General features: G+C 35.5%; 1 protein-coding gene across 1 annotated transcript in view; it reads left to right on the top strand.

Moving 5' to 3' along the window:
• LOC149798474 (gem-associated protein 5-like) overlaps positions 1-24,591 on the top strand; it is a 374,140-nt gene that overhangs the window by 26,483 nt on the left and 323,066 nt on the right. Inside the window, exons 7-11 of the mRNA XM_089963670.1 lie at positions 1,157-1,269; positions 5,849-5,934; positions 8,651-8,727; positions 10,888-11,018; positions 13,664-13,740. Coding sequence (XP_089819796.1) covers positions 1,157-1,269; positions 5,849-5,934; positions 8,651-8,727; positions 10,888-11,018; positions 13,664-13,740 — 484 coding nt within the window. The remainder of the gene's footprint in view (positions 1-1,156; positions 1,270-5,848; positions 5,935-8,650; positions 8,728-10,887; positions 11,019-13,663; positions 13,741-24,591) is intronic.

The raw sequence follows: 24,591 nt of genomic DNA, 5'->3' as shown, positions 1-24,591 counted from the left end.
TACCTAGGGATGGCACTTTTAATGTGGAATAGTTGTTCACAGATGCAATTTAGAATTTTGTATCAAATTTACTCTTTGAGTAATAGAGTGCACTGACTATATTTGTAAAACAATTTCCTTCTTTGGGTACCAGGTATTTTTAGATTAAACAGCTCAGAGGAATTTAAATTTTGGATTAATAGATACACAGGCTTAGACCTGTTTTCACATAATACAGTAAGAATACAGTCTGTACTGTTTCTTTTGTCATGTTTCTTAAAGTGTGATGGAGTTAACCCAGATCTACTAGTGCCTAGGGTGATGGTAGATTTGGGTCTATGCAGCTTGCACTTTTAAGTGTATGATGTATATTGTTCTCCATTTCCAAAATATTTGCCAGGTTTGAAGGACCAGCAACTTTAACAAGTTCCTGGTCCTCCAGAACATTTATTGGTCATTAGTATTTGATTTCAGTAAGCTTATAACATTTTTTGAGCTGACCACAGGGACCAGGTATTTAAATGTTTTTGTAGACCTAGACAGAAAATAACCCGCATCAGACTAGCAGGTTCACACTAATTGCTGTGCTGATAATGAATTGGTAGATATAGGTACAGTTATACACAGTAAAACTTGTTTACAGTAAAGCTCTGGAGAATGCTGAAATTGATTGCTAAGACAAAGTTAGTTTGAGACAAATCTGTGTTGATGTTAATGATTGCCAAAATAAACAATCATTTTTTAAAAAAATCTGATGGTGATTCATTCAGCATATGAATATGTTTTGGCTTGTGTCATTGAATGCAAATTTTTCTCCATGTTGCTTATGTCTATGAGTGTAACATTTTGTAGGTTGGATAAATGGTTTAAACAAAATTTCTGACAACAAAGGAATATGCAGAAATGCATAATTTAGCAATTATTGAAGCTTCTCTGAGCTTGAAAACATAAATTTAATAGAAAACACAAAATTTAATAAAGAAAATAGTTTTAAATAATAGGTAATAAATTAAGTTGATTAGGAGTCGAATCTGGAGAAGAAAATTCCAGAGAGTCGGTCATCTATGGTACACTAGATAATGAATTGAACTTATCAGACCAGTACGTGCTTTTTATACTTTTCCTTTGTTTTTGCAATTTGTGTTACCCAAGTCAGATACATATATGTATTATACAGGTCGGTTGGCCATGGGTGTTGGAGATGCTATCATTCGGGTAATGAACCTGAATTCATCAGGGGGAAATGATGTCACAGTGTTCTGGCAAGGTATCAAGTCCAAGGTCACAGCTGTAAGTGTCAAAGAAACCTACAGTATAGTGTTCCAGAAAGAAAAGGTGCATGTAGCCCAAACATGGCATAAAGTGTGAAATGCTTATAAACATGGCATAAAGTGTGAAATGCTTATAAACATGGCATAAAGTGTGAAATGCTTATAAACATGGCCACAATTCCATGTAATGATGCAGAAGACAATACATATCTGGTTATAAAAATGTACCTTGTTAAAATTATTTATCAAATTTAACTCAAAGTTATCTCTGAAACTTATTTATATTTGCTGCCACTAGATATTACAGAGTTTGACTATTTCAAGCATTGCACCATGATTAAACAATAGTTTACATGTCCTCATGGCTTTGAGTATCATTAAAACATTTAAAAGTTCTCAGATATGAGTACTTTTTATATATTAAAACTTTCCAACAGCAAGTTGCTCTAATTCTAAATTGTACAGCTTGTAAACATTTTTTAGTATTAAGTCTTCTGCTAAAACTAGTTGTCAGTAACATCTACAACAAGCTTTGAAAAATTTCTTGCCCCAAGCATATACCTTCTGTTAATAGATGATTTATTCTTTCCATTCTATCCATTTTCGTCTGCAACAGTTTTTAGTTGTTGGTCAGGAATTCACAAACTTAGCATGCCATTTTGTTATGTGTCTGACTGTGCACTGTAATATGATAACAAAGACAGTATACTAATCCAGAAGGGACACTGTGAGTAATATGATAGAGACAGTGTGCCAATCCAGAAGGGGTGCTGTGGGTAGTATGATAGAGACAGTGTGCCAGTCCAGAATGGGTGCTGTGGGTAATATGATAGAGACAGTGTGCCAATCCAGAAGGGGTGCTGTGGGTAGTATGATAGAGACAGTGTGCCAGTCCAGAATGGGTGCTGTGGGTAATATGATAGAGACAGCGTTCCAACCCAGAAGGGGCGCAGTGGGTAACATGATAATGACATTGTGCCAATCCTGAAGGAGCGCTCTGGGTAATATGATAGAGACAGTGTGTCAATCTTGAAGGAGTGCTGTGGGTAATATGATAGAGACAATGTGCCAATCCTGAAGGAGCGCTGTGGGTAATAAGATAGAGACAATGTGCCAATCCAGAAGAGGCACTGTGAGTAACGCAGTGCTGGGACAACATGTCAGTCCTGAAGGGACACTGTGATTTGTTGTTGTTTTGGGGTTTAATGCCATTTCTCAGCACAAGTTAGGCTATTCATATTGGGGAAAACCCCAGTAAAACCACTGATCCATGGGATGCAACTGGCAATGTTTCTCACATACCTTACCCATATTGGCCGAACTTTGGGACTTAAACCCATGTGGGCAGATGTGAGATGGCAGCTGCAGTGATCATTAAAGAAAGCACTTTAGACTACTCAACCACCCAGAGTCCCACAGCATGATGAGCAATATGATACAGAGACGGTATGCTAATTTGTATGGGACACTCTGAATAATATGATAGAGAGGCAATATGCCAATGCAGAAGGGGCACTGTAAGTAATAAGACCATGGAAAGCAAATGGTGCCTTCACTAGTCCACAAACTGTCATTGTAATGTCTATCTAATTTAGCCTAAAGTGGTATAGGAGTTAAACAGCTTTCAAAATGTGAACAGAATTGAAAAGCAACCCAATATTTAACAAGTGTTTTGAAAGATTGGAACATTTTGTCAAATATATTTTAATGTTGTGTCTCTTGTGTATCATCTCCATCTTACTTAGTATTGTCCTCCTTGTGATATAAAAGATGTGTACACCGCTCCCTCGTTAACTCGCGCCCGGATAACTCGCGATCCCGCTTATAATGCGGTGTCCATCTTGGCTCCCGATTTTTTCCAGAGAAAATGTATTTAAAATGTCTTTAAAATATGCTGAACATGAAAAAATTACGATAAGAATTGATAAATTAAACCTTGATACATTGCTCGTTTTATCATCGAAAATGGTGATTAATGCCCGTAAAAATATAATCCATATTTTGAAATTTGCAAGTTCTAAAAAAGAATTAATTTCAGAGATCTCGAAAATGCTTAATTACGCGTATTTGGACGCCAATTTTTGATCTGGGACCCAGAAAATCACTGAGGCGGGAGTCCTCCATACGCATGTAATAGGTTCGCGGGAAAATTCAAAGATTTGCTGGTCCTGTTTCAGCCACCTGCTTTGTGGGAAAATGTGTTGATCAGTTAACTGTGCTGATATTTACAATGACAGAATTCAGTGACTGAAAGACTCTTTGATGTACTGTTGCCATTTTATAAGAGTACATTAAAAAAAAAAAAAACATGATGCAAGAGCTAGGCGGCTAGTTCAAAGGCTTTGACTAGCGGCCGAGTGAGAAAATGTACCGATATTTAGTGATTGACTTCAGAGGCAGAAAGACCCAGTTTTAATATCCTAGCGAGACCTCTGTTTAAAGATATCATATATTATGTAAGTTTTTATGATAAATAGTTGTCAGTATACTGTAAATAAACAGTCTGGTGAAATAGCTATCAATGAAAACTTCTGGTAAATGCTAACAGGTGGCAACAGAGAATGAAATAAACAAACGTCTTCCTGTGTGAAAGCCACGTTCTAATCCTTTAATTCTGTTTCAGTGTAAACATTATAATCACAACATATTATGTTCATTGAAAACATGAAAAGAGTCAATTGACCGTCACATCGAAACCCGTGAGTACTTCTGTGAGAACCTAATTACATGTACATGCCGGCTTTGTTTTGATCAACAACTTGGGGAAGTGTTTGTTGCATTAAAAAAAAAATCAATTACAAGAGACCTCGGGTGCTGGATTAAGGGTCTTGGAGCTGCCTTTGACATAAAGCAAAACAGTAACAGAGACAACGACGATGATAGTGACTTCGAATGTTTCAGTGAAACTGATGTCATTAATGCCGAGGCTGTTTGGGAGAAATTCATACAGACTCATGGTCCTGAGACGGGCGTTTCTCTTGATATGGAGGAGTGGATTTGTGCTGACAATGATTGCCCCACAGCCAAATACATGTCTGATGAAACTATAATTATTTCTATAGCGAACAAATTTGCAGCAGAAGACGATTCTAACTGGAGTAACACAAGTGTTGAAAGTGATGCAGACGCAGATGTTGCACCCGTGGGGGTGGGCCCTCGGCACAGGAAGCAATCAGATATTTTGATATTGCCATAAGGTGGTTGCCATAAGGTGGCTGGAGAGCCAAAATGTTGACTACGTAAAGCTCATGCAGTTGAGAAATCTGAGGGATTTTGCTCGGTGGCAGAGAAACCAAAGAGTAACACTCACACACACACAAATAACTGATTTTTTCAAAAAGTGAATTGATATTTGTCAAGCATGGTACAAACAGCAAGTATTAACTTGTTCTAATTTACATTGTTTTAAATTTGTAGACCAATTAAATATGTCTGTACTGATTAACCCTTATTGTTTTTGTTTTCCATTTTACTTCTATCACATTTAAAAATATTTATCTATCTATCGTTCGATCGACACTGTTTCTCGAAAAGAGTCAATCTTTTGTATATAAAAAAACGTCTAATTTGGATCAAACAATAAAACTAGAATGTATCCAATTCAGCATAAAAATTAGTGACGTAGTACATAATGTGTGAAGTGGTACACATGCTAAGCGAACGGAAACCACGTGGAATAATGTTTTCGATGATCGCCTCAATATACTGTAATTTATCCTGAAATTAATGTTGTCCTATGAGGAAATAATAAAGTACACTGTTATGAAGAGATATTTATTAACATTTAATCTCAGAACGATTATAAAGCGAGTATTCAACAGTATAATCTGCCAAACCCCCCCCCCCATTTCTCCATTATGTCGTCAATCACTTTATTGGTTTTGGGCTTATTTTATAGGTCCCTCGATAACTCGCGCCTCACTTATAGTGCGGTCGATGTTTCTGGACCCCGATGTGCGCGAGTTATCGAGGGAGTGGTGTATATGATTTATCATTGTCAATCACTGATGTCAGTTCTGTCATTTCTCAGCAGGTTTTTTCATATTTTTCTCAATGTTTTTGACAGTCTTCATGTTCCATTATTATTATAATATACTTTAATCTACTGCCATTGTTCTACACATGAAATAATTTCAATGGCTATTTTTAATTTTTGAAACTTAAAGCCAGTTTGAGTGATTGTTTTGATTGGCTATGAAATTTGCTTTTTCCATAAATTAGAAATAGTTGACCAATGAGACCAGATTTTTTAGCATGTAAATCAAGCTGTATTATTCTGTAAATGATTTCCATGGAAGACTTTATTCCTTTGCCTTGTTGCTGTTAATGATAGTTCTGCCATTAGGCTTCCCCTTAAAGTCACTTTCCTGGTTAAACAAGTGGGATATAAATAAAATTCTGAACTTGTTTTATTTGCCCCAGGCAATCAGAAAACCATCATTATCCAGCCCTGGAATGAAAGTATCCCATATCAATAATGTGTTTAATTCATTTTATCAAAAGTGTGAAGTAAACTAGTTGTTTGGAACCATTGATTACAGTCTTAGGTCTTGAGAGATAAAATGTTTTCTTCACAAATATGTTGCTTCCTCTTTCAGCTTAGCTGGCATCCAGTGAAGGAAGGGCTTCTTGCATATGGAACAGATGATGGAAGAGTTGGAATCTACGATGTTCTGTCAACAAAGTAATAATTCACTATTGTTTCATTCAATAAATTCAGTTGTATTTATATATCTGTTTATCAATCCATGCTTTTTTGAATATTTTTTTAGAACTGTAAAAACTTTATAATAAGCAGATATACACACACACACACACACATATATACAGAGATGCTGCCAGGGCACGTGAGAGCTTGAATTGTGCAAATTTGTATGAATTCACACACTTGGAGACACTTTTCCTGTGGCAAAATGGTTAGAGCATCCGCCTTGGATGTGGAACGTTGCAGGTTTGAGCCCTGGTCGAGTCATACCAAAAACTTTTAAAATAGTGCTAGCCGCTGCCTTTCTTGGTGCTCAGCATTAAGAGGTTGGTGTTAAGACTGGTCAGTCTGGTGTCAGTATAATGTGACTGGGTGGGACATGATGCTAAAATGTCTGTGGCATGATGCCCTAGTGCTAGACATGACTATAAATGGCCACACTGCAGACACTGTAGTTAAGCTTGGAAACAGTCAACATATCAATGTTTATACTACTAAAGGAGTTATCTTTTAAGAATTTTGATTTTAGTATCGCACTAACAGAGTGGAGCAGGAAGAAAGAAGGTCAGATATTTTAAGTATTTTGTGAATATTGAACTACGGTCGTTTCCCATCTTTTTTTAAATTCTACGCCCCGCTTATTTTGGAGACAAGGGCTGGAGCTCCCCCTTTTAGATGAAATCCTGGCAGCATCTTTAGGTATTTATGATATTGAGTAATGCTTTCTGTTGATAGATTGGATATTAAAGCTTACAATTTGCGCCAGTTTTTAGCTTTGCAGCTGTACTGGTAACATTGTACAGTTTATCTTTTGACAATCCAAGCCATTTTTGTGTTTTATTTGAATCATCCAATGTTTGTTTTGATTTATTGTGTGAATTAATAGTTCAGCTGCAGGTTGTATACATTCTTTTTACACTTCCTGCCAAATTTTAGTGATTTTCTCAACTTTTGGGAAGATCATTCTTGTAAGTCTACATCACACCGTGCTATCAATGACCTTTGTAAGGTCATTACGAGTTAGTGCAACTTTGACTTTATTGTTTGCTTGGTTTGTAATGGAGTTGGCTTTGGTGAGTTATTCACATGCAGCATTGTTAATTTATGCTTGTTTTTCCCTTCTGTGTGTTGTTTCAGTAGAAAGGTCAACTAAATGAATGCAGAAGTTCAAACCATAGTCTATAATATTATCCTGCTACCTCACTAATCTTGCCCTACTAAATGACAAAAATAATCAAAAATTGTCTTTTCCTGTCTATTTCAAATAGAAAAAAAGCAATAACTTTTGCATAATACCTCACCTTGGCACCACCAGGTGACACTAGCTTTTTAGCTAGGCGAGATACTAACAAGGATGTTGCATAGCAGGGTGGCTGGGAGGGATTTTAAGTAATGTGATTGGATAAGTATTCTCAGAGAAACATAATTTACTTAAAATTTGCTTTCTCCTTTGAATATGTTCCCCTTGTGACAATATGTTAGGAGAATAAGTAATAGGAGGAGGAAATGCTGAGCATCCCACCTCCACTTTGGGTATCTTAATAGGTAATGATGGTTGGCTCCCCATATGAACGACAACCTATTCTCCTAATCACATAAGCAAGACAGCCTAGGGTCACTTTACCCGTGACCCTTATCCACAGTTAAGAAGATGAATATTGAAATCTTCATACCTACAAAATTTCACTGGTCAGTCTAGCAAAGCTAATAGGCTGTGTTGATAGATTTTGTTGGGTCTGGTGGCCATCTTTGCTGCCACCACCGGACCAGTCAGATTTAAGGTTTGCTTCTGCAATGCTAAAGCTCTGAGATAAAGAACTTGAGAAGGTTGACTCTCCATGCAAGTGTGTAACTAAGGTCTCATTGTGCTAAACTAATATTAGGAGAATTTCATCTGTTAGTAGAGCAATCATGATTCTCATGGGTGACACAGGTAGAGATAGGGTGATCAGCATTGCTTCCTCCATTTACCTGTTACCTAGTGTAATGTTCTCGGCTAATATATTTGCCTGTAATACTTACCTCATCATATTACAAATAATACCTCTTACCCTTACCAGCAGTGCAAGCATCCATTTAGTTGTCACTTGAGCAAAAACTGGTATCATGGTAGTCACCTAGTGGGTAGAGAGGGGAGTTAACCTGTAAGAGTTGCTTCCCATTGTCTATGTATAGACAGGAAGATGTTTTTCTGTTATTACGGGAAGGAAGAATTCAAAGGTAACAAAGAAAGTTATCACAATATAATGTGATCAGGTAGGTATTATAGGAGAAACATCATTTACTGAACAATTTGCTATCTTACAGGTTTTTGGATTCCAGCACTGAAATAATTGTACCAGTGAAAATGAGTCTCCACTGATGAATAGGATTAACGGAGTTGTTTAGGTTGACATATTAAATAGTCCTTTATGCATTTTTAAAATTATTTATATCTTTGGTACTTTATGCATGAATCAAAACATATTTTTTAATTAATCTAGAAAAATGTGGATGGTACGCAATGAAAGTGAACTTTTTTAAACCTGCCCCACTTTAAGCCAGTCTTTCCTACAGACTTACCAGATAATTTTGTCCCAGTATTGCTGTTGTAATATAAACTTTTTTGTACTGACCACTTTAATAAAATGCCGAAATTCGTGGTCAACCTTTGTAGATCACTATGTACTAAAATAAATTTGCTTCTTTCTCACAGACCTCCAAATATTTCCACCACATATCACAGAAGAACTGTTTATGTTGTGGCATGGGGTCCTCCATGTCCAGCTAAAGGTGAGAACCATTGAATTATTATGACAGCCATATTTCATATTTCTTTCATGTTCAGTCTATCCTGGAAGATAAGCTCATCCTAGACTCTTAGGCAATTTTTAGTAGCTGTCTAATAACAATGTATAATTTCCGATGATAAGACTGCCTCAACCTATTGGGGTGACAAGCTTCTGGTCTTATAGGTGGATAAATATGACATGTTTACATTAGGGGACTACTTAAATAATTTGTTAAAAATTCAATAAATATCATTTTTATTTAAAAATATGTCATCAGTTATTCTTGCTGCTGTAAAGGTTTACAAAATTTATTTAAAACTAATTGAAGTAATTGTTTTTGTGTTTCCTTTTTATGGATTAAACACGTCAAAGGTTAATAGAATACAATGCATTAGAAATGATACTGAAAGACTGGATATGTAAAAGTTAGTATTAGTACTTTGTAAAATCTACCCATTATATAATATGTTGGATCATAATAAAGAAGGAAGGATAATTTCTGTTTTGTCTTTTGTTTCACAATTAAAATCCTAATTTTTAATGCCCAAAAGGCAGTACTTACAAGTCAGAAGTTAAAGACTTTTAGACAGAAGAATCAAGAAATTCAATATGGTCCTTTTCGTTTGTAATTTTTTAAAATACAGATTACTCTGTTTCTTGTAGTCTTATACTCATAAAATTCAAACTTCCAAAAATAAATTAAACCATGCATTGAATTTTAGAAATATATTTAAAGAAAATGTTGCACATGATATTATAACTAGATGGCTGTATTTTATAAAATTTGGGAGAAACAATCATCCTCTTCAAGAACAAGATTGTTCAAAAGTACATTGATATTCTGTTTATATTTGCTTGTAAGTTGACCTCAACTGCACAGACCCATAGTGAGAGTATATATTGTACATCGGAAGGACCACAAAAAAACGTGGACTGATTTTATCTTGAAATAGACCTGTAACCGTGAAAGTTTTGTAGGTGACTACAGTGGTCTCTATAGCATGGTTCATGGGAAGCTTAAAAATATATACAGCTTTATAAGACCACCTTATAGTGAGTTATGTTATAGCAAGATTGTGTTATAATAAGTAAGGTTTGTACACATAACCACAGAACAATACATTTAATGATATGACACCTCATTAAAATTATTTTTCATCAGTTAAAGAAAAAATCAACTGAAATATATTAAGCGGCAATGATTGAACTAAATGTAACCAATTTAATTGGGTCCATGACCATGCAGATATTTTATGAGGGATCATGGGATATTGAAGGGTTTTGTAGCATAGGGCCATTTAATGGAGCCAGTGACCATGTGTATTGTATGAGGAATGTGATATATTGAGGGGAGTTGTAGTGTTGGACCATTTAATAGTGTCCATGACCATGCTGTCATTTTGTAAGGGATCAATGCATATTGAGGGATCACTGTGCATTGAGGGGAATATTTAGTATGGGACCTTTTAGTAGAGTCCATGATCATTCTGTCTTTGTATGAAGGACCTTAGTATATCGATGGGATTTTTCGTGTTGGACAGTTTAATGAGGTCCATGACCATGTCATCATTTTATGGGGCTTGTAATATATTGAGGGGATTTGTAGTGTTGTATCATTTTATGGGGCTTGTAATATATTGAGGGGATTTGTAGTGTTGTATCATTTAATGGGGTCCATAGTATATTGAGGGGATTTGTAGTGTTGTATCATTTTATGGGGCTTGTAATATATTGAGGGGATTTGTAGTGTTGTATCATTTAATGGGGTCCATAGTATATTGAGGGGATTTGTAGTGTTGTATCATTTGATGGGGCTTGTAATATATTGAGGGGATTTGTAGTGTTGTATCATTTTATGGGGCTTGTAATATATTGAGGGGATTTGTAGTGTTGTATCATTTTATGGGGTCCATGGCATATTGATGGGATTTGTAGTGTTGCATCATTTAATGGGGTCCTTGACCATGCTCAATGTGTGAGGGTCCATGATATATTGAGGGGATTTGTAGTGTTGTACCACTGTGTGAGGGACCATGGTACATTGAGGGAATTTGTAGTGTTGTACCACTGTGAGGGACCATGGTACATTGAGGGGATTTGTAGTGTTGTACCATTTAAGGGAATGTGTGATCATACTCTGTGTATTTATAACTCATTACAGAGTCTGGGTCAAAGAGCACCTACTTTCTGTACAGTGTGGGGGATGGTGTCATCTTGGAGCACGATCCATTCCATTTAACAGAGGAAGCAATTAAAGTCAATGACATCATAGAGGAAACAAATGGAAACAAGGTATTGTCTCCTGATGCTGTTTTGTATAGTAGGGATAAATATTAACTAGAAATCCAATCTGCGCTTGATTTTTTTAAAACATTTGGTATAGTCATCAGATATTTTCAGTATCATTTTATTGACCTTTCTGACTTTATTATTGTACTATTGCTTGATATTGTTGACATCAGCACATATAAAAGCATATACAATAGTAAATTGTAACAATGTCTCAACAATTGTTTCATTCTATATGCTAGGCAACAGTTTGGAGTGGGTTTTTATTGCACATATCCACACAAAAGTGGGCTAACTTTGAAGAAATCTCTATTTTGTACCTTCTTTGTTAAAGGACTGTTAATGTATTTTTTTGAACACTGATGAAAACAAATAGCGACCTATTTATGTATACATCATGTAAAATTACTGGATTTTGTTAATTACACACCTGTAAAGTGCAATGTGACATACTTCTAGCGTTCAGAGTATATGAAAAATTGATCCTACTTTAGTTCAGACTTATGCCAAATGTAAACTTGTATTCATGGTTGTTCCTGGTGCAGTCAGAGGGAAAAATAACTCTTGCATTTTTGTCAGTGAAAACAAATAATATTAGCGTTTTTCCTGTGCTCAGATTCATATGATGAGATTTTAATCCAGGAAGAGTGTAATTTTGATTCTTTTAAACCACAGCAGTACAAAACATAATACAGAGTGCATTTCCCCAGCCGATAGTGAAGATAACACTGAAAGATTTCACGTGAAGTCAGTTTGGTCATACATTCTGACATTAAATACAGCTGTCAAGGCAGTCATCTTGAAAATGTAGTTATTGCTACTCAGGAATGGATGGTTATATTGACACATTCACTTTTACCTTGGAAATGTATTCCTTAATATTATTCATATACTTGTGAAATATTTAAATAACATGAACTAACACTTGAACATTGTCACTGTCTAGTTCAGAAATTGACAATAATTTCAGTAAATGGCATTGACATGTATTTGGTTATCAGAACCAAGAAAAATGTAGAATGCTTATAATAAACAAAGCTAAAAAACTGCTATATAAAGCAATTGACAGCTGCTATCAAAGTAATACATAATACGGCTGTTGTGTGGTTACCAGACTTACACTCACCCCATTGAAGGGACAGGACAGGGCATGCCATGTACATTTACTACATCTGACTTAATTAATCTTATAGTTACGAAAGACAAATTTAGTAGAAGTATATAACAAGATATATACTTCAGAATGACCAGTTTTTCATATTAAAATGGAGCACAAGTAGATCTTACTGAAAATGTACTGAATAAAGAATGTTATGCCAGCTAGCACTCAGACACCTGATGTTTTCATACATTGACTCCATGCATCCTGTCCAACAGCCTGAACAGAGGGACACTCTCAACAATGACACTTTTCCAGAAGAGTGGGAAGCATTGTGATTGGTCTGCTTTTCAAAATTATTCATAATACGATTTCCATTTGAATTTTTCCATGTTCATTTTCATGACTAATGAATATATAAAAAACATAACAAACGAGAGAAAAGACTATCCATGTGCACATTGCAATGCATATGTAGAAAATCTCTGCTATATAGTGTCTATAAATTCAGAAATGATGGTTTTCATAAAACTTTACATATACATTGTTATGAACTAGACATTCAGAATAAATTTTTTCCACTGATACAGTAGCAACAAGAAGGAGGAGCTTTTCAAAATTCTATTTCTTCAGAATTACTAGCCTATGTTATTTATATTTTGTAGGGATGTTCCGAAAAGGTTAATTTTGTTCAGGATGGTTCCTATAGCAAAGATCTGGCTTTCCTTAGCAAAATGACGGAAAACCTGGTTTGGGCTTTTACTCCAAACAGGAGTGGCCGAGTGGTCTAAAGCGCTTTTTGTTATGGATCACTGCCATCTCACCTCTGTCTGTGGTGGTTCAAGTCTAAGATTCAGCCAATGTGGGCATTTGAGAAAGCTTGCCAGTAGCTTCTCGTGGGTCGGTGGTTCTTTCCGGGGTTTTCACAGGTTCTTCCTCCACCATTAATACTGGCCGCCATATATAGCCTATCTTGTGCTGAAAAATGGCGTTAAACCCAACAACAACAACAACAACAACAACAACAATACTTTAAACAGCAGAACCAAGTTTGATTAAAGAAAACTACTAGACCAATATTAAAATGAGAAAAAAGAATGTAACTTAATAACACCTTGAAATAAAGTACGTGAATTTGGCATCTTATATACAATATGAAATGAAAAAATGTTACAGGAAAAATATTGTAGGAGGATTTTCCGACTGGGATAAACCATATTTGAATGAATTTCAGTTCTTTAGGAAAGGTGATCCAACATTCATTATGGCTTTCCATTTGATGGAAATTATTCTTTCATTATGGCTTTCCATTTGATGGAAATGATTCTGCTTAGCCACAGTTTGAATAATGACTCCAGTTCCAATTCTTCTTTAGTATGATTAATTAGACAATTATTTTCTAAGGAAAGAAATTATTTTATTAAAATTCCATGTGGGCTATATAAGGCCCCCTTGAGCCTCACTTTATGTAGTTTGTCTGTTAGAGTAAGTGAATGCAAACACTTAGCTTATTTCTGAAAGTTATGCTGCTTATTTGGATTGTTTTCAGGGTACTAAGTTTCCCATCAGAAGTGCGATCAGTTGGAGCCCAGACTATAAAGTTATTGCTGTTGGAAATGATGATGGGTAAGTACGACAATCTCAGCCAGTTGTTGTTCAGAAAAGGGATGTAAGAATACAGCTAATGTGAGATGTTATCACTTTCATTGCCAGTTTATTTAAGTCTATCTGGTTTTGCATTCCAGCAGTTTAGAAGTCTTGTGTAGATTTTAGCATTGAAAGAAATCTACGCAGAGGTCCAAAGTATGATAATGTCAACATTGTTGAACAGTTTTTGAGTATGTTGGTGGAAAATCTGATTTTTCCACACTAATTTAAACATGTTAACATTTTTAGGGATGAAAAGCAGTAATCATGTAGGAGAGGAAAATTTTATACTTGCCTTCACATTTATATTTAACCTGCAGATCACAATTCTGTTGTCATGTTTTTTAACAGAGTTTAGAACAGCAATTAATGTTACTTTGTCTTTTCATCTCTGCATAAAGTTACTCCATTCTAAATACTCATTCTTTAAATACGTTACCCAATCGTAATACTTTAGGAGAACTATGTTACAAATTGGAGGAGTATTCACTCAAAATGGCAGTATAATCCTATGTTTCCAACTTTTCTTTCTTCCTGTGTTGACAAAGTTATGCCTATAAAATTATGACTTTGCCATCATTTAACAGTATTATGTATTTCTTCTCATTGGTGGCAATAATTACAGTAATGGCCAATCTTTGAAGGGCATTGAGGATGATTATGAAAGTTTGTTGTATGCCATCAGGTCCAAAAATGCGGAGTGTAAAATAATCATCTCAGGTCTACTGCCAAGAAGGGATGCACTTATGACTCAACTAAATGACACCCTAAGAATGTTGTGTGAAAATTTCTAAATACTCTTTGTTCCGCAATACTGGACCTTCTTCAAAGACAATCAAGTGAACCAACATTTATACCAGCGAGACCAAATCCACTTGTCCAACAGAGGTACTGCCATGCTCCTTAGGAATATAGACCAGTATATAAGACTTATAAAAGGGGTTAGGCATGAGTCAGACAACTGCTTGTATTGTGGAGAGCAAGGTCATGTAACACAGCGGTGTCTGCATGGAAAACAGATTCGCTGCCATCTTTGTAACGAACTAGGACATAAGCAAAAGTTGTGCACATACCAGTAGGTAGAAGGCTGTGATGTACAGGCCTATGCAACACATATCCAGCAACAAAATGCATTAGAATATGTGTATACTTTTCAATGTAATACTTATAATTCTATAAACAGGTTTCAGGCACTATCTGATTTGTGTACAAAGTGCAACTTGTTAACATGTAAACAACTATGTGATACTGTTCAAGTTACTTCTCCCTCTGAGGCCCCCCAAGTGTCTAATATGTCAATGTCTTCTTGTATGTATGTAAATCAGTCTCATATTGAACATTCTCAGATATTCACTACATGTGGTCATGGTACAACAGATGGATCTTGTATGTTATCTTCTTCATATGTTTATGTAAATAATCAAGGCAATGTAAAGAAATCTGTCAAGTCTAAAAACAATACATTGCATACTACCTTGTCTGAAGATCAATCTGATCAAAATTGTCATGTATTTGGCCTCCTCAAAAGAGGTCTGCAAGTAATCAACCTAAATATTCAACACATCATCCCAAAACTGAATGAGATAAAGTTAATATTACAGCAAACTCGATCAGTCAATATTCTAGGTCTGTGTGAAACCTTTCTTTCTGATGATACTGATGATTTGGCTCTCCAAATACAGGGGTTCAACTTTGAAAGAAAAGATAGGGAATCCATGGGGGGTGGGGGTATTCTTCTCTATGTAGACAGTTCCATTAGTTATAACAGACGTGTTGATCTAGAGACTGTTGGGGTAGAGAGTATCTGGATCGAAGTAACCCTTGCCCAATCAAAGCCAATACTCTTATGTTCGGTTTACAGGCCACCTAGTTCCACAGCTGATTGGATTGATAGATTTGAGGTTCAAATTCAAAAAGCATTACTTAAGGAAGATTTAGAAATTATCATATTAGGTGATTTTAACATTGACTACATGAAAACTCCACCATTGACATGGATAAGTAGCTTTGAAACTTACAACTTTACTCAATTAATTAACACCCCAACTAGAGTAATGGATAAAAGTGCTACTATCATTGATCATGTCTATACTAATAAACCTGAAAACGTAAGTGAAATTAAGGTACCAGTGTATGCACTGAGTGACCACTACCCAGTCTGTATAACTAGACATGTTCCGAAAACATCTAAAAATGGCCAACACATTGAAATACAATACAGGGACTTCAAACAGTTTGATGAGGAAATGTTCTTAAATGATTTAGTTTGCAAACCCTTCCAATCAGTCTGCACTATAGCTGATGTCAACACTGCCTTGGACAAATGGTATCAGATGTTCAATGCAGCCTTAGACAAGCATGCCCCAATTAAAACAAAAAGGGTTAAACACCAAATTACACCCAAGTGGATTACCCCTGAGATCAATGAGGCTAGGCACCTAAGAGATAATTTCCACAAGAAAAAAGACATGAAAAGCTATAGAAAGTGGAGAAATAAAACTAAGTACCTGATAGATAAGGCAAAAGAGAACTACTATAAACAGGTTATTAATGAAAGTAAGAGTACCAAAACATTGTGGAAGCATCTAAAAGAGCTGAACCCAGCCAAAAACAGTTGTCTTCCCCCCTAGACTTGAGCAAAATGATGATATAGCAACATCTGTACAAGACATTGTGGAAATGTTCAACAATTTCTTCATAAGCATCTCCAGTAAGAGTATTCAGAACCAGACTAACATCCCAATTGAACTTGATGCTCTTCTGTTATTTATAAGAGCTAAAATTCCTGATGATAATTATTTTTCAATAGCTAATGTTAGTGAAGCTGATGTTTTTGATATGCTAATTAAAGTTAATATTAATAAATCCTCTGGATTGGATGGTATTGGTCCACGAATTCTTAAATTGCTGCACCAGTAATAACAAAGTCACTAATGCATATCATAAATTTAAGTATAATGAGTGGTAATTTTCCAGAAACATTGACATGTGCAAAGGTTACACCTATCTTTAAGAAAGGAGAAAAGGAGGATCCAGGAAATTACAGACCAATATCAATTCTACCTGTATTGTCAAAACTGTTTGAAAAGCATGTAGCCATTCAGGTCTATACATTTTTTGAAACATACTCTCTATTTCATAAAGCTCAATCATAATTTAGAAAGTACCACTCGTGCCAAACAGAACTTACCAAATTAATTGATCTTTGGCTGAAGGAAATGGATAATGGACATATGACTGGGATTGTTTTCCTTGACTTCAAGAAAGCCTTTGATCTTGTTGATCATGAAATTCTGCTGCAAAAGTTGAACTGTTACAGGTTTGACAATCCTTCTTTAAACTGGTTTAGATCATACCTAAACCAAAGGTCTCAACAAGTAAGCATTGGCAATATTAGCTCTCAAACTCGCACTATTCATTCAGGAGTCCCTCAAGGCTCAGTTCTCGGCCCTCTCCTCTTCCTTATCTATATCAATGATCTACCATTAAATAATGAATCCACAAACACAGATTTGTTTGCAGATGATGCAACCTTGTATACATCTAGTTCTGATACTGAAGTTATCCAAATGAAATTAAACTCAGACCTTATCAGAGTCCAAAACTGGGCACAACAAAATAGGATGGTAATTAATGAAGGTAAAACAAAATGTATGATTTTGGGGACTTCACAAAAGCTACACAAGTCAGGGAACCCAAAACTGTCTCTTGCAATAAATAATCATCCATTAGAAAATGTCAAACATGAAAGGCTTGTAGGTGTATCTGTAGATAATAATTTATTATGGAATGACCATATTGATAAGCTTTGTAAAACACTGTCATCCAAAATTGCTCTTCTCAGCAGAATCAAGAAATATTTACCTATGGAAACTCGCAATCTATACTACAAGTCATATATTCTTCCAACAATGGATTATTGTTCTAATGTATGGGGAAACTATGCTAAATCTGAGCTTGACAGGATTTATAAACTTCAGAAACGAGCAGCACATGTAATTTTAGATGCATCTGTTGATCATCCCTCAAAAGCATTATTTACAGAACTCAAATGGTTCACAATATATGACAGGATAGATTTTCACAAGGCAGTTCTTTTATATAAATGTCTACATGGAACTGCACCAGAGTATCTTCAAGACTTATTCAGGCCTTTTTCAACACAATACCAGTTGAGATCAATATCACATGGAAACATTCTAATACCAGAACCAAGAACAGAGTAATTTAAAAAGAGTTTTCAATACTCTGGTACAGTTCTGTGGAATAAGCTTCCACTACATGTAAAATCTGCTGAAAATATTAGAGTCTTTAAGAAAAGATATCATGAGCATGTATGTGTTTCTAACAGATAATGGAATTTAGTATTTTAATACTAAACATGTTAAAATAAACAGTAATTATTGCCATCTTCATATAATGTGCATTGTTATGCTCTCCTTAAGAGGGCGTCTAGGGAGAATAGTCCTTGACTAATGAGTCAACCTCTATAAATAAAGTATTATTATTATTATTATTATTATTATTATTTACATGGGTAGTCAATGCGACTTCACAATAGTTCTGGCTATTGTTTTATATGTATGTGCAAGCAAGTCTGTAGTGGCTGTAGGAAACTATATATATATATATATATATATATATATATATATATATATATATATATATATATATATATATATATATATATATATATATATATACTATAACAGGATAATAATAATAATAATAATTAGGACTTTATATAGCGCCTAATCTTTAGAAGCTCTAATCGCTTTACAACATTAGACAACACCTATAAGATAAAAAAAACATATATAATGATATGATTACAAAAACAAACACCACGAAATTAGAAAACAAAAAAAACATGCTTAAGATATTTAAGATAGGAAACATTATTAGATCTTTAAGTTCTTGCAGTTGAAATAAGTGAGTTTTGAGAGCACTCTTGAATGGGATCACTGTGTCTTTGTGTCTAAGTTCAGTGGACAATTCATTCCACATTACTGGGCCCTGGTATGCAAAAGAATGCTGTCCATATGACTTAGTTTTCATAGTGGGAACAATGAGTATACGAAAGTCATAAGAGGGGCGTAAGTATCTTGCTGGTGTGTACACATGGGTGAGGTTGGATAGGTATGTTGGACTGGAGTCCATCAATGAAACGTAGCACAGAGAAAAAAAATAGTGTTTGATTCTGGATCGAATGGATAGCCAGTGTAGGGTATAGAGCAGTGGGGAGGTGTGCTCAGATCATGGTACTCTAAGTATGATCTGAGCAGCTGTGTTTTGAAGTTTCTGGACTAGATATTGAGATGAACCAGACAGAATTGACTTACAATAGTCCAGTCTTGAGAGTACTAATTTGGTGTTGTTGATATTTATTGCTGGAAGTCAATGATGTGAATGAGAAATGCTTTGTGTTGTGATCAGAATGGCCTCAGTTTTATCATCATTCATCTGCAGCTTGTTACATGTCATCCATGATTTCACATCAGAAATGCACCTCTCTACACCTTGGATGGTAGCATCAACTTCAGTTGGGTGGCTAGATTTGTATATTTGGGTGTCATCAGTGTACAATTGGTGAGACACTGGATGATGATCTGTGACACTTGGTGTATAGAATGAAGAGAACAGGTCCAAGAACAGACCCCTGTGGAACACCACAATATAGATCAACTAGGCTGGAGTGTATTATATTTGCAGACACAATTTGTGTCCTGTTGACCAAGTATGACTTGAACCACAGTAAGGCTGTATCATGAATGCCAAATACATGCCGGAGACAGTGAAGTAATATATCATGGTCTGTTGTGTCAAATGCTGCAGACAAATCAGGATACATACAAGGGGCCCTGCATGGTCTAAAGCACTCTCCATTATAGATCACTGCCAACTCACTGTCGCAGAATAGACACCGAGTGGGTTTTTGGACTAAATGAATAAGACAAACACAATTTGAGAAAGATGGAAATTTATGAATGAATTAATAAAGATAAATATATGATGTAAAAATACAATGAATCTCTCACGCTCTCAACATATGATTTACTCAAATCACTCTACACAACATTCATACATTGAAAATAGACCAAAAATATTAAATCAAAATGAAGCACAGATCCAAGAAACCTTATGGACTGCACATATGCTTCAGACAGTATTTTACACAATAAGAGATTCACATAATCTCGAATATGAATTCTATTAAGATTAAAATAATCTTAAGGACACAACTAAGATTCAAAATAATCTTATGAACATAACGAAGATTCAAAATAATCTTATGGATATAAAAATGCAATGGAACAACAATTGATCCAAACGTATGCTTCTAGACCCCTTGTACAGTTGCATGATTCCTTGGGTTGGTCCACACTCTTATCGACCACTTGTACAGACAGCATACAGCACTTTTTCTAATTTGCTACGTCTACATCTGTGGCACAGACATACGTACATATGTATCGACAGCACGTAGCATTAAATGTTCTGGAAACTCCAGATAGCTCTAAGCAACTTTAGATGGCTTCGGACAGCTTCAGACCGCTCTAGTCATATTCACAGTCACATTGACAATCACACTTCATAGACACAATCACAGCGACAGTCACAATCAGCTACAATAACAGTCAGCTACAATAGCAGTCAGAATCAGCTTCAAACAGTCAGCTACAAACACAGTCAGCTACAATAAAACCAAATTGGTAATAATAATAGTTTCTGTATAATCTCTAGATATATGATAATACTTTAACCTCTAACAGTTACTTGTAATTCAATACTTTTAATCTGTTTTGTAATAAATACATTATTACGCGATAAGACATCACAAACTGAATAAGCTTCGCATATCAAATAAAAATGTAAATTTAACACTTACCCCTATGGCTGGAGAACAATGGAGAGTGTATACTCCTTGACGTGATCCAAAAACGACCATTGTGGTTTTAGCAATTCGTCTTACTTAAATCCATGGGAGAGTGAGTACAAGTCAGGGTAGAATACCTGTGCATTTCATGTTAGTCATATTACCTCGTCACAAGTAATCTCTGTGGCTAGGTACATGTTAATACAGTCGCTTACCTGGAAAAACACATTCACCCTAGATAACGTTGTATGCATGTACAACGAGAAATAGTCGAATAGTTTTAAGACAAAACCAAGTTATTTCTTCACCTAATTCTGTGACACTCACTTCTGTCTGCGTGGGTTCACTGCCATCTCACCTCTGTCTGCGTGGGTTGAGTCTCAAATTCGGCTAATGTGGGTATGTGAGAAAGCTTGTCAGTAGCTTCTCGTGGGTCGTTGGTTCTTTCTGGGGTTTTCCCAGGTTCTTCCTCCACCATTAATACTGGTCGCCATGTATAACCTATTGTGTGCTGAAAAATGGCATTAAATCCTACAACAACAACAACAGGATACACACCGCTAAGTTTTCTGTATCAATGCAATCTTAGCATCTAGGCACCAAGCTGCAATGAATTTACCTTTACAGGCCATCATTGAGCCCTCCTACAGGTAGTATTGATAATTGATATCATATATTGATGTTTCATTGCTTTCATTAGGCTATCAGCTGGCATCAATTCACAGGTGTATACATGATACTTTATTGATTTTACTTGTATAGAACATCATTGGGCTTTTCCCCACAGGTAAAATTGTCTCATAATTATTACTGTAGCACCTACTTTATAAGTATCCATAGTGTTTCTGCATTTCCTTTTTTGTGCTGGTTTTTGTGTGTTATATAGAAAAATTGTTTATATTACTGTATAGCTTCTGCTCTGGTTGGATAAGTACAGGCATGTTTTCTACACATGGTTTACTTGGTAGCATGTCCAGTTCATGCATGTTACTGTAAGCAACTTCTGAGTGGTCTTTTTCTGCACAGGCAATCAACAATTGGCCTTCCTACAGATAAGCTGTTACTAGAATGTGATTATTTGCCTTCCAGTTTGTACCTGTACATACTCTATTTATCATGATGTCATGGGGACCCAACAAGTTTCCTGGGGACTCGGTATTACATTCAGTGCCACTACTAAGCCTTTGGCCAGATTTCTTCAACTACAATGTAGCACACATCAGTTGGTCCTCGACCTAAGACATTCCATCAACTGTTACACTCTTGGGTTTGTGATGGAATGCAACAATGGGTCATAACTGTCTTTTGTGGAGACTATGCAGTTGCTTTGTGAAGAAGAACATCTACAACCTCGTACCCTTTCAAGATTCGGTTTACTATGTCTGGAGTCAGGGTTCAAGTTTAAAGAATGTCTTCCCCAGGAATGAGAAAATTGAATTCATGCAATGGAAGGTTCCATGCCAATTTGGAGAAATCCATCTGCTAGATAATTCCTTTGCTGAATGAGTTTTGCTCAGTGCAGTTGCAGACATCTTAGTCCTTGGTTGTTTTATTGGGTGCCCATAATAATGGTTACATGGTCCAAGTGGAGACTGAACCTGTGACCGTTTGGCCAGCTAACACAGTCTGCAACAATACACAATTGCATTTTGATTGCAGGTAAGCCACTTTGGACTTGTGTCGATGATACCTTTGCAAGCACAACCTCAGCCAATCTTGATTGCAATGGATGCAAACACAGAGGGCTGGAGGAGTTAGTCTCCTACCAATTTGGACTATCACAGGAGCATGGCCCCCTAAAAATCATTAATACATGTCAATCATTGGTGGCTGGAGAATTTCTGCGGGAATGAAATTCTCTTTTTGTCCAATAGCTTCACCATGGTGACTCCTCTCAAACAGTAAAGTGGAACAAGTACTCAGGCCTTAGAATTCTTGTTTGGGATTTTCTAATGTTGTGTCCTCGTCAACAATAAAGATTTATGTTCAGCACTTACCAAGCAGGCTAATGTATTGGCAGACTCGTTCTGCAAGAAGGAACTCATACAAACTGAATGGTTGTATCATCACCCAGTTTTTACTCAAAAGAAACTTGATGGTATTGATCTATGATGGACCTATTGGTGATGAGGTGGAATGCCAAAACCTCAAGCATTGTCTCATCATTCCTAGACACCAAAGGCCTAATTAATTGATGCTCTTTCTATAGTTTATAATGGCCAAATGTATACTCACCTCCAACACCTCTGATCCAGAAGGGGATACAGGAATCAGCATTTCTGTATGTCTCCTGATCCTGATTACTATGCTCACATTGGAAATATTGGAGCAATCTCATCAGTTGCTATAGAATGACCAGAATTGAGATATACCCTAATCTGAATGAAGAAGCCCTGATAGCTGATGACCCTTTGATGAAAAACATTTAGCACCAATCATAATCCTACCATCCACGATCACTGGTGTACTGTGCTATTATGGAACAGATGGTATTGAACAAACCCAGGACTATTTGACCTTTTTATTTGGATTCCACATGGCCAATGATGCCAATCCATTTACCAAGGTTAAATCACTCTGCCTGACTGCCATCTAGGTGGGCAGATAACTTTTAGCTTCTATTAGCTAAAAGTGCTATCTGGGAGATCTGTATTTGTGAGTTAGTAGTATTTGTCTTAAAGAAACATATTTTGTAAGAAAAAAGTGGTTTCTTTTGAAAAGCTTACCTTATTAAAAATGTGCATTGCTGCACTGATCAGCCGATATAGCAAGTTGTACGTAGATATTTAAGATCAGGACACGAAAACTCAACTTGTCTGCTAATATTTACAAGTGATAAATAGGAAGGGCAAGTGAGGTTTTCAAGATGCATGCACAACTGGATGTTCATAGTTTTAAGTGAAATATATAAAAAAAATGGAGAAAAAGCATGTTTTTCCTGATCAGTGGTGGATACTATTCATCAGTTTTCTCAGTCACTAATATAGTAGATGAAAATAACATTTTGTTTGCTTACAGACGTACCTATTTGTAACGAGGCTGTCAGCCAGGTGTACACTAATAAAATCTTAAAACTTAATCATCTAATTTTGTTTAATATGAATTAAATTTCTGTATACATCCCATATTCCAGGAATGCTCCTATTATTTCCTATATTTAGAGCAGAAGCATTATAAATTTAGCTATTAGTTACCAAAATTTTTGTATTTAATGCAGTTTATTTAGAAATAAGCAAAGGTACCAGACCACATAGACTGGTTTGCAAAGTATTTCGGTTGGTTTCATTAGGTGGTTTTTGCATGCGTTTGTCCAGGGATATTATATGTGGATACATGTACTACTCAGTTTGTCAGATCAGTGAGCAGGGAGATGAAAGAAATGAGTAAAAAAAGGGTTGAAATACAAGCATAGAATAGAAAACAAAAAAAACTATATCCTTGTTTAAAATGTATGACATGACTTACTGAGTTTGATTATGCTTTTTCAAGTTTGTCTCATATATGGATTTGTGGAGTGCGTTTAAAAAAAAATCATTAAAAATAACAGATACATTGTGTAGAACATTATGAGACATCGGAAAATCCTGAATGTACAGATATTGCTATTTATTAAAAAAATTTCATAGGTGAAGCTCGGGCTTTCAGCTTTCAAATTTATACTGTTATATATTAGTATAGGACATATCAAATTATATATTAATATAGGACAAACAAAAATGATCTATTAATATACAACTAAAACATACATTAGTATAGGACAAGTAAAATAATAAATATTAATATAGGACATGTCAAATTTATTTATTAATATTGGACAAACAAATTGAAATGTTAGTATACAACAAGTAATATTTATATATTAGTATAGGACAAGAACAATTTATATCTTAATACAGGACAAGCAAAAATGATATATTACTATAGAACAAGTAAAACATATATTAGTATAGAAC

The sequence above is a fragment of the Sinohyriopsis cumingii genome, chromosome 6 (genome assembly GCF_028554795.1).
Source record: "Sinohyriopsis cumingii isolate HCF-2022 chromosome 6, ASM2855479v2, whole genome shotgun sequence".
NCBI lineage: Eukaryota > Metazoa > Mollusca > Bivalvia > Unionida > Unionidae > Sinohyriopsis > Sinohyriopsis cumingii.
This window is presented reverse-complemented; position numbering and strand designations above follow the sequence as displayed.